An 11,978-nucleotide genomic window follows, 5' to 3' on the forward strand; every position below is an offset into this window, starting at 1 on the left:
ATTATTGTATTATTTAATATGAGACGCGAATAGATTGCTATATATATCCTGTTAGTTACTTTATGTAAATTTTTCAATCGTGTGCGCGTTGTACAATATGTATATACACAAAATACACACGATATCTACATATGCGCACGTGCATACATATCACACCTACACATGACAAACTAATCGACATATGTATATATCATGCTGTAATCATATACTGTAAAGGTATGTAAGGCTACTTAGATTGGCTTATAAGTGGAGTTATTGCCTGCCATCCGCGAGGACCACCACGTGTCAAAGTATTCTTATTCTGATAGTACTGTCGACTACGATAACAGTGTTTGCATTAGAATCGAATTGTAGCGAGGACCCTTGCATGTATGGAATCTGTTTGGACAACGAGAACAGGTACATACACACTTGCGCTTGTTAAGCACGCATATTGATATATAATTTCATAAGAGTTGCATATATAATTTATATAGTTTGATCATATACAGATACAACGGATATAAGCGAAGAAAATTATATATACTCATATATGTATGATTTCTTTGTAATATATTCTAGAAATACCTTAGACGAAAAATATAATAGAAAATAAATAGACAATAAATATAATAGACAATAAGCTAATTTAGATTAAAATTTTGTAATTAATATTTGTAAGAAATTTGTGTAGTTTCAAATTTTCTTAACTTAAATATTTTCTATTAAGATTTTAAAGAAAAATACAAAATAAAAGCGTATAAAGATTTAACTCTTATTTAATATCATTATATAAGTAATTAAGAAATACAAATGCGATAAAATATAGCGATAAAAGTATTAGTGTCTTATTTCTGGTTTGTAAATTTTCATGGACGACGTAGCACCTATTCTTGTTATTGCATCGACGGTTATACGGGGATTAATTGCGAAATTAATTGGGACGAATGCTGGTCGGATCCTTGTTTGAATGGTGGCACGTGCAACGACGGCGTCGCTGCATATAATTGCACTTGCGTCGATGGTTTTGTAGGTACGTCTCTTTCTTCATTTATTTGTCTATAAAATATAAAAGAAAATTAATAAGAATATAAATAATATATTTTAAATGTCAATTAAGGTGTAAATTGCGAGCAAAGATATAGCGAATGTTCGAATCATCCGTGCCTAAACAATGGCACCTGCATCGATTACGATGGCATCACTTGTCAGTGTCCGGAGGGATATTCAGGTGTGACCTGTGATGATAAATTTATCTGATATTTATCAGATCAATATGGAAATTTTTCCATAATTGTTAATTTTGTTGTCTTCTATAGGAGATTATTGCGAGATTGACGTTTCTGTTTGCAACGAGACAATATGCAAAAATTCCGGCGAATGCGTCGAAGGTCCCGGAATGTCATTTTATTGCCGCTGTCATGAAGGTATAACTTGTGTAAAATTGTTACATATATATAAATAATATTTTGCTTTTAAAAAAATATATTTTCTCTTCATGGTATCTTCTTCTTTACGATTTGAAGGGTGGACCGGTACTTTCTGTGAAATGGACGTCGACGAGTGTTTGAAGTCACCATGTAAAAACGGTGGTCTCTGTATCAATGTTCCAGCTTCCTATACTTGTGCATGTTTATTTGGTGAGTGGTTCACAAATCGCAGATTTTTCATTCAGGAAAGGGAAAGAATGAAGTCAAAGTTTCATTCATAAAATTGAAACTTTATAAAGACTGTGTTTAAATTTAAAAATAATAGTACATATATTCTCTACTTCTATATTTTTCTCATTTAGCTTGAATTCATAATTAATAATAAAATATTTTTTTCGTGTAATTACATTGTTTATCATATATCTATTTTCATATCAGGTTTCACCGGCAAGGATTGCGACAGGGCAATTGTACCATGTGATGAAAATCCTTGCCAAAACGGAGCAGTTTGCCTGCTGGAGGATGATCATCCAGTTTGTTACTGCGTGCCCGATTATCACGGCGCGCTATGCGATTTAAAGTACGACGATTGCGAGTCGAAATTTGCACAATGCGACAACGGTGGTACTTGCATCGATGGAATCAACAGCTTCACTTGCTCCTGTCTACCGAATTACAGTGGTCCCATGTGCGAATACAGTTTCTCTTCGACAACCATCGCTGCAGAAGCTGAGGAGACATCCGAGCAGGGAACAAGTGCGATTAAAACTACAACTGCCATTGTTTCGCCTAGAGGATCAACTTCAGTAGCGGAAACGTCTGTGTCTTTGTCATCAACATCTGAATCTGCAATGTATTCGACGTCTTCGAGAACAACTAGCTCGCTTTACACGAAGAGCTACACGATTATGGAGAAGACGACCTCAGGATACGAGGACGGAGCTTCTCCTAGTGTTAGCAGCGAGAGTGGTATCTCTCTTACTGAAATTCCATCAACGGGTTTCACGATTAGTAAAGACACAACTCGAAATGATGTCGTGACATCGGAGGTCGCAACAATGTCATCCGCTGCTACCGAAGATTTCTCCCACGTAACTGAAACAGAAGGCGTTGAAGTTTATTCTCCAACCGGAAGATCGATTCATGATGGTAAAGTTACTAAGGATGTTGATCAAGCAACATCACCGACTTCCAAAACAGTGGATGAAGACTTAACGCGTGTAACGGAGTACATGACAACTTTTAGGTAAATGAAGAAATAGCATAATGCTTGTTTGGAATATTGATATTTTTATTGTAACAAATTAATGCATCTTGTTTTAATCTCTCATACGAATATATTTGATTTTGTTTGAATATAACAATTATTTTCATAATAATTTTATAATAACGCTAGACTCCATCTCCATTTAGTCATCGACCAACAATGCTAGATACTGATGAAGGTCAGATAGAAAAGACTACAGCAACAAGCGCTATTTTGGATCACGGTGCAACCGATGCAACACTTCCTGTTAATGCGACATTCCGATACACGACGGAATCGTTACAGAACAGAAGCTTCGAACTCGGAACTACGGTCGTGGAACCGCCTGGAACTGTTCTACCTCTAACTACCTCGTCGACACTGCCATCAGTATTAACTTCGACTGTGAGATTCGAGACTCCTACGGTATCTTCCCCGTTAACGTCCACCAGCGTGTCCTCATTAAGTCACGCTACTAGTATCGAAGTCAGCACCACGGAAATCGGTGCTTGCCGCGGGAATCAATGTTCCACAAGTACTACCACATTAACTTCGCGTAATGTTACCGAGGTAAGCAGTTATATTAATTTTATAATTAAATATTTAGATTTTGAAATAATTTTTTTTTAATAAAAAGATGTGAGTTATTCTTTTAAGTTACGATATTAATACGTTTATATTACGTTTATAATACGTTTATATTTTAATGATTATTTAGTATGCTGACGGCTGCAAGACAGATTCGACCATTACGCAAGCGGCTTTTAATGGCAAATCTTTTGTCAGACAACGCGTGGAAGTAATTATCTCTGATAATAAGAGTGCAACGCTCCGAATTTTTGTTAAGCTTAAAACGGCATTTAAGAACGGAATAATATTGCACGTTTACTTCGACAACGAGAGATATTCTTTAGTGTATTTGGAACTTGGATCATTGAAGTTTCAATTTTCTTGCGGTCTGGAAACTATGTTACTCGGTGAAATCGATGCCATTATCGATAATGGATTCGAAGTGGGTATTGATATGAGGTACGCAAATTATAAATAATGATTCTATTAGTTTTAAATATAAATTTCTGTTATATTAAATCATTTAAAAATTTATTGTATAAAAAATTAATTAGTTAAATCGTTTTTTTTATATATGTATCTAAAAATCTTTATATATCTTATGTATTAAATATTTTTATATATCTAATAATCTTATATATTAAATATCTTTTTTATATAAAAATTATATAAAAAAATAATTTTTTTCTTCTAGCTTTCAATATGTTGCCAATGATGAAAACGAGAAATGTTTTGCCAAATTGCTGGTCAACGGCACTATGGCCGTAACCGGCGAACAAATACTGCCACAACGAGGAAAATTGATTCCAAAATACGCCAATTTATATATAGGAGGCATTCCATTAACGTTCTCGCATTACTTCCCTCACGTAGCTATGGGATTCATTGGTTGCATGGATTCCCTGAAAGTAAAATATTATTCAGAGTTGAATTAAAAAAAATATTCATGTTTTATATCAAGTTTTCTCTTTGCACAGAGTTATTTATAATAAAAATTGTATTGCAGGTGAATGGTATTTCGCGACATTTTATTCACGACTCCACAGAAACGTTTCAGATTGAAGAATGCACGTCGTTCTTATGTTTGTCCAATCCTTGTCAGAATTTCGGAGCGTGTGAAGAAAACGAGGGTCGAATTCGCTGCAAATGTATAGCTGGGTAAATATTCTTTATCTGTTAATTAAAGAAATCAGCAATTTTTTTGTTTTTCTAATATATATTACATCCAATATCTTTATATATTTAATAAAAAAAAATGAGACATAAAAAAAAAATTACAAAACAATTATAATTAATTTTTAACTTCCGAATTTTAGCTTTGATCTATATATGAATATATGGGGCGCAATAGATTCTTAAAAGCACAATGATAACTACCACAAATTATTTATAGATACACCGGACCTTTGTGCGAACATTCGGCGTGTAACGATAATCCTTGTGCGATGGGTGCGACGTGTGTAAGTTCGCCAGGAACTGGTTTCATTTGTGTTTGTCCGCTCGGCAGCCACGGGCTTTTTTGCGAAGAAGGTAAATTATATTATATGCATAATAATAAGCTAAGGAAATATTTAATAAATATTTGATATAGAGCGACGATGCAATAAGATTGCAGTATGAAGTTATTTAGGATAAATTTTCTTCTCTTCCAGATGCTATCCTAGTGCGGCCAGCCTTCTCGGTCCTCGTTCCCGGTTTCGCGTCATACATCGCTTATGGTGTGTCGACTCCGATAAAAAACACAATGGAACTGAAGCTGCGACTCATCCCGCGCACATTCGATCAAATCTCCTTGATAGCTTATCTCGGACAGAGAGGGTCGCGCCGTGATGTTTCGGATCACCTCTCAATAACATTCGTGCGTGGCTACATTATGCTCACGTGGGATTTGGGTTCCGGTAAATCATGAATTCTTATCTCTATATTCGAAATTATCCATATTTTAAATATATAATAAATTGCAAGTATAGATTAATTATAAAATGATATTTAGAAAATCTATACAATGATATATACATTTTTTGATGTCTATAGAGTAAAACTTTTTTTTGGAAGAATATTAAAATCAGTTAAGAATATTAAAATTGGTTATTGCTTGAATTACATACTTGTGTTCTAACTTTCAATAGGAGTGCGAAGAATCTTCACCAGCGATTCGTTAAACTCGCTAACCGTGGCAGGATCGGCTGGTAAAAGTAAAACGTACACTCTCAGAATTGGAAGGAGAGGCAAGGAGGCATGGCTTGCAGTAGAAGGTCTCAGCAACGTGACCGGTCAGGCGGTAGGATCGATGACACAACTTGATGTATCACCCGTTCTTTATATTGGTACGTCACAGAAAAAGAGCGGCTTGATATTTGGCATCGTGTCAGCAGAATTTCATCTTTCATCATATATTTTACGTTACATAAGGCTATTAAATTCTCATCTCTTGTATCTGACATTGAAACGTTAAAGATATCTTGACATCAAAGACAAGTAAAAGTCAAAATGAAGATGACATTTAATGTTTTAAATATAGTTAAATGGATAAAAATAGACAGAAAAGATACTTTTTCGTAGGTGGTTACAAGTCGAAAAACTTCGAGACGTTGCCGCATGATCTACCTCTCCACACCGGCTTTTCCGGATGTATATTTGACGTCGAATTGCGCACAGATACCTCGATTCTTCCTTTGACCGGTTCTAGTCCTGCTACTGGCCGTGGCGTGGGCGAATGCAATCGCAACGAATGCATTCGCCATTCGTGCAAGAATGGTGCGGTGTGCTTGCATCATGGAGCATCGTATAGGTAATGTATAAGAAATCTATAATAATTCCATTTTTACGCGAAAAAAGGATGAAAGGATCTAGAACATTCTATATAAAAACCACATAATGTTACATAATATTATGTAAGTAATTATTCATCGATTTTTCAGTTGTATTTGTACAAAAGAGTGGGTCGGACCTGATTGTTCCATTCCTGTCTGATTTATCGCTAGAAGTAATCCTTGATGGATATAGCAGATTCCTCCCAGCTCTTATTAATTAGCACCAAGGGAGTAATCAATTGGTATCGATGTTACAATGTTATATTGCAGCAAACACGTTGTTCTTACAAATTTTATATCTATTGACGTAGTGATTCTTTAATGATCGAAATAGGATTAGCTTACATTAGGGGCGTCGTTTTTGAGTCGCGAAGTAGCGGAATGAGAGTTTAAGTATACAAATAACATTGCCGCCGATAGACGCGCTTGTAAGTCATGTTTGCTATACTCGTGATGCCATTCTACATTACCCCAATGAGAGATCTGTGCAAATATATAAGGCTAATATATAACGAAAACATGAAATCATGATAAATAAGAAGCAATTTCTATTGACATTTTTATCATAGATAAAATCAAAGTGTTTTATATCTATACCTGATATTCTTCTTCTAGTCGTGAAAGATTTACAGCTTCCAAGACGTTAATTACTCTTGCAACTGTCGCAAGAGTCAGGATAACCGATTTTAATCCATCTACTGCATACACAACACCTATATGCATAAATAATACTTAATATATGAATAAAAAATACTCTCATCTCTTCATAAATTAGCATTACATACCATAAATACTATTAAAATTATAGGACAATAAATGCTTTGTTAAAGCAGTTTTAGTTTCTACAGATACAGTAGGTGCTTCTATACCCTGAGTTCTTGCAATGTCCACATCGTAGTTTTCACAAAACCAACGAAATATAGGCTCCCACTTTTCAATTTGTAACTGATATAATTCATCCACATCCTAAAAATAGTCACAAATCATTATAATGGAAATGTCACATTGTTATATGGGGGAAAAAGCATTGACGATTTGTACAAACACTTTCTTACACTTGAATAAAATAAAATTGTATCCATTTCTAAACAGTTCACTATATGATTGACCAGATCTATCTTGGTATAATTATGTGGATTGTCCAATACGGTATTGCATAAGGATGTCTGCAAATACATTAACACATGTAACACATTAGAGAATATAAATAAAATCTGAATAGATTGAATTGGCAGTGCATAAGCATGTGTAACATAACAAGATTTTATATTATATATACATATATTAAATGCAATTAAATAAATAAAACAACACTGAATATTTTCATTTAGATTAAACATTTTTTTAACAAATATATATTAAATGCACTTTTCATTATTTTTGAAGAATATTCTTTTCCATAAATTGTGTTCACAAAAGTCTTATCGCGTTTCTTTACATTAGATACGAAATAATAATGCAAGCTAAGGTAGTTGAACAATCAAACATATAATCATGATTTCGTACCAAATGCATACTTCCTCTGTCAATGATCTCCTTCTGTGCATCCCATTCGGCAGCCACTGCTAAAGCCAGGGGCTTGCTATTTACTTCGAATACCCTACCCTGAGGTGTCTTCAGCTTCCTTTGATCCAATGTAATCTCAAACTTATCCCCACTTGAAAGTATATTTGTTCTTCTATAAAATCGTTTCACTGTAGCTACAAGTGTCAAATTATTTTATATATCCATGTAGTATCATTAATACTCCATTAATTTTTTCATGTTTATTAAATTATATATTTGTATGACAGCATAAAAGCATCAAATAAAAATTTAACCTATACAATAAGGTATTTTAAATAAAAATATCATAATATGATGCTTACCCATATTTCTTACTACCGAGAAAGCTGGCAAAAATTTATTACATCTAAAGTAATGTGTTGTATTGATTAGTTTATTTAATATTTGCGGCATTTTGTTCATTATTACTGTTTTAAAAGCATTTCAAAACACAGAAATAGATGCAACCATCACATGCTCCTAAACATGCCTAAATTAAAACCTCTTCGCATAATCTGTTCTCCACATCACCAGCTGATCTGAGTTAATAGAACAACATGTATGTTGCAAATAGGTATTTATTAGGAGATATTGTGCGAAAGATTTTGAAAAACTCAATATATTAAATTTAGATTGTGCATTTACCGACTGTAAAGTTTCGTCGATAAATTTTTTCTAATAATCATACATGTCTTCAGTTGGTAATGTAGTTTTCAAACAATGTGTACCTTCCGAGAAGTTTTAAAATCACACACGATTTGATTAATCTCTTCGCGCAATAATACATACCTCTTTGCCACATATGTTTTCCTTTAACTTTAACGAGAAATTACACGAAGAACACTTCGCAAAGAGGTGTGCATTGAAAGAGTATATATGGCAAAGAGATTTTAATTCAGGCGTATTTGCGAGCATGGCAAATACATGTCACATTTATCAATATATCGGAAATTTATTTCATGACAAATTATTAAATTTTAACATGTTATAAAAATTAAAATTATAATATATTTTAAATAATATGTTAGAGTACTTTAAATACGACTCATATTTTTGACAGTATCAACTGATTTCTGTCAGAGTATTAATCGCGAGACATATATTATTCACTACATTCACATATTCACTGTTTATTAATATTTTTAATATATTACTATTTTAAAATTTAATTAGCAAATATGCTATTCGAGTTTAAATATCGTTCTTTTTAATATAAAATTAAACGCGCACGTTTGTTATTCTAGATTCTAGTAGATATATATAAAAATGTATAGCAAAGAACAATTTTTGACACTAATTTTTTTTATAAAATTGATTTAAAAATAAAATCCTCTTGGAAAAAATTACTTCTGAATAATGAAAGGAAATGGGTTGTGTAATTGAAAAAACTCGTAAGTGTATAAAATACGAAATATATATATATATGTATATATATATATATATTTGCTTTTTTTATAGCATAACATATATAATTTAGATAAGTATACATACCTCATGGATGTTATACATTATATCATAAGTTTAACGATATAAAAGAAAGATGACAGTTTTACAATTTAATATATACAAAAAACGAGAAGGCTGATCATGTAGTAACACTTCAAAGTTTCTTGTAGTAATCTATATCTGCTAACATAATCGCACTATACACGCACAATGGCTTATATTTGCAAATCATATTACGATTGTCAGAAACGAAATATTGTTATTGTTGTCGTTATTATTATTGTTTATGGGGAAGAGTCGTTTTTGCTCGAAGTAAGCGAAATAAGATATAATATAACAGATTTTGTGTGAACACATGTGTGGAAAAAAATATATCTCAAAAAGCTGATAATTCCATTATAAAATGAGATTTTGTTAAAATACAACTACGAACACACTGCTTACAGAGCCAATTAAAAAAAAAAAGATAAGAAAGCGAAAAAAAGAGAGAAAGCGCCGAAAAAGACGACTCTCGTAAATTTAAAGTCAGCTTCAAATTGATACCAGTTACGCGAGTAAAATATTTAACAAGTCTCTTTATAAATTTATTTTCTCAAATTCTTACACGCAATTTATATCAATGTAACTATTCCCGCGACTGGTCCTCTAACATTTTATAAACTTAAAATATATAAACACGTCACATATCGATAATATCGATAGAAAAGTACATTTCGATTTGGAGAATACATCTGTTAAAATCCATTTACAAGAATAAAACATTCTCCGCTGGTTAAGACGTTATAAAACATATTACAGAAAATGTTACATATATATCGACTGTTGTATCTATTAATGTATTATTAATAGGCAACATCAGATTGTATTCCCACAAAACTTTCTCGATGCGTTTGTAGACAATCTTTTTACAAGGATTATTTACGTAAGAAAAAATTACTCATAGTATCGTCTTGGCGCTAACATTATCCGTTAATCTATTGCTTAGTTAGCTACCTAAATACGCAAATATTAAGTCTATTAATAGTATGAACTAACGCTCGTGGAAGCACCCTGAATCACTGAATAACAGGCCCGGATCCTCGATTTGACACAGTATAGCATTTTAGCCTTCAATATGATCATTTAAACTAAAATATTTTTTTGTCTGTTTATACAAAAAAATTATGTTAAAGCAGAAATTAAATGAAAATCGAATGAAGATGCTGAAAGTACGACGAGAATACGGGCCAAGATCTATCGTCGGCGGTCACAAGTAGACAGCGAATTCCACTTTACTGTCTCACGTGTCGAATTTATTTCATTCGTCTCGTTATTTCTAAGTTTGATCAAAGGAGGACGAAGTTAAGTACTCGTCGCTCTTATAGAAAAATCGCGATAACGCGCTTTCAAACGCCACGACTTTTTCATTGTTCTCGGTACTACGCATGTATGTGTTTCGGTTTTGGACTAGGTTCAGCCGTCGTAGAGCGGGTCCACGACTTAAACATTATACATGTTGAGTGATAAATGATAATGGAAAGGGGAGAGAGGAGGAAGGGAGGGAGTCTTCGATGACGATTGCGAGGTAGCACAGATTTGTCGTTTTCTGTACTCAGACGTAACTCTCATCGTCAACGACGGATCTACCGAATCCTAGATGCCTCGTGGTGATAGGGGCGCGAGGTTGTGGCGGCGGTCGATAGGGAGGTGGTGGCGGCAGAGACCTGGATCTACCGGCCGCTTTGTGCCTGTCCTCGAGGTTCATGTGCACTGGCGGCAAATGCCTGAGCCTCGGCGGCAAAGGCGGCGGTGTATCCGGCCACGACGTCCTTTCCTCCTGTTCGTCTTCACTCAGATTGTCGATCATCACACCCTTGTACGAATCGTTCGTATCCGTAGTCACGTAAACTTCGGTCGATCGACTTCTGTCCTCGCAATAATTAATTTTGCCGTCCGACTCGCCGTTCGAGTCTTTATTGTTACGGTATTTTAGCGCTTTCATGTACATCGCCTTCACTCTCACGTAGTCGTCATACAATTCGCAATCACGGGCTTGTCGACGACGTTCTTTCTCCGTCATCGGTGATTCCAGACTTACATATTGGACCTCCGAGGACTCGACTTTCTTAAACTCGCTGAAGCGCTCTTTCTTCTTAATTAATTCGTAGCGATCGTTGTCCGACCGGAGCGTATCGTTGCCATTTGTCAGATCCTGCTCCGAGTCGTGAATCGATACTCGTTCGGCGCTTCGAATATCCTGCTGCGAGCTCTTACTGTCGTAATCTTCCGATAATATATCGTAGGTTACGTTCAACTGCCTCCGATAAGTCTTACAATTCTCTACGTTTTCCTTCATCGCGTCCTGTCTGAGGTATTCTCTATCGTACATATCTTTATCACCGAATCTTTCTTTTCGATGCTCGTGTTCATCCAGTTTGTTCGTTCTAGGTGTTCTTTTAAGCTGTGCCCGTAGCCAGTCCTGCCGCTGAAAATTGGACGATTGGGGTGGATTGGAGTAACACGCGTTAGCCTTTTCCTCTCGAAAGTTATGTTCCGTGCTATTCGTAACATTATGGCTACTGGACGCGTAACCGTTGAGCCTCTCTTCCCATCCACATCTATACACCGGAACGTAGGATTTACCATTGGACTTTTCCTCCTTCACAAGAGGCTTATCGTAATTATTGGACGATGGAGCGTTCGGAGCAGAGTCTTCCGAGCCTACAGGCGACTCCGGAATAAATAACTGGCAATCCGACAAGGTCAAGCCCGAGTCTCTTGACAGGGACATGGGATCCCTACGCGGTGCTTCCGTTAGATCTAGACTATCCAAGGATATCCCACCTGCTGTACCATAAAAAAATTTGTTAATAATACGAAGATATTTATCAAAATCCATTTTAATTAAATAAGTAATTCAATTAAATCAATATAAAGTATTTTGTAATATTTTAACATTTTAATATTCTC

The 11,978-nt window shown here is 34.7% G+C and overlaps 3 protein-coding genes across 6 annotated transcripts in view; 1 reads left to right on the top strand and 2 right to left on the bottom strand.

The window, feature by feature from the left end:
• Positions 1-214: 214 nt before the first annotated feature.
• On the top strand, positions 215-7,127 carry eys (eyes shut; the record flags this gene model as incomplete). The annotated part of the gene is made up of 15 exons (XM_029304751.2): positions 215-399; positions 864-1,012; positions 1,100-1,210; positions 1,299-1,406; positions 1,506-1,619; positions 1,848-2,655; positions 2,823-3,225; positions 3,374-3,684; positions 3,920-4,133; positions 4,232-4,383; positions 4,619-4,755; positions 4,878-5,123; positions 5,355-5,552; positions 5,788-6,016; positions 6,147-7,127. Coding segments are annotated over 15 exons (3,417 nt in total), but the record flags the coding sequence as incomplete, so codon positions are not given.
• Positions 6,104-8,224, bottom strand: l(2)k14505 (ATP synthase mitochondrial F1 complex assembly factor 2 homolog l(2)k14505). The gene is made up of 6 exons (XM_029304752.1): positions 7,907-8,224; positions 7,545-7,738; positions 7,094-7,204; positions 6,824-7,004; positions 6,636-6,751; positions 6,104-6,521 (listed from the first exon to the last, which is right to left on the bottom strand). Exons 1-6 carry the CDS (start codon positions 8,004-8,006, stop codon positions 6,375-6,377), a joined length of 849 nt encoding a protein of 282 aa, XP_029160585.1. The 5' UTR covers positions 8,007-8,224; the 3' UTR covers positions 6,104-6,374.
• A 751-nt stretch (positions 8,225-8,975) lies between these two features.
• The window catches only part of LOC114932416 (rho GTPase-activating protein 20), a 200,133-nt gene continuing 197,130 nt past the window's right edge, over positions 8,976-11,978 (bottom strand). For all 4 annotated transcript variants that reach the window (XM_029304589.2, XM_029304591.2, XM_029304593.2 and 1 more), the window contains one exon: positions 8,976-11,855. In XM_029304589.2, coding sequence (XP_029160422.2) covers positions 10,621-11,855 — 1,235 coding nt within the window. In that variant the 3' untranslated portion in view covers positions 8,976-10,620. The remainder of the gene's footprint in view (positions 11,856-11,978) is intronic.

This window comes from Nylanderia fulva, unplaced genomic scaffold (assembly GCF_048542155.1).
Source record: "Nylanderia fulva isolate GAGA-0341 unplaced genomic scaffold, ASM4854215v1 Scaffold13, whole genome shotgun sequence".
Classification (NCBI taxonomy): Eukaryota; Metazoa; Arthropoda; class Insecta; order Hymenoptera; family Formicidae; genus Nylanderia; species Nylanderia fulva.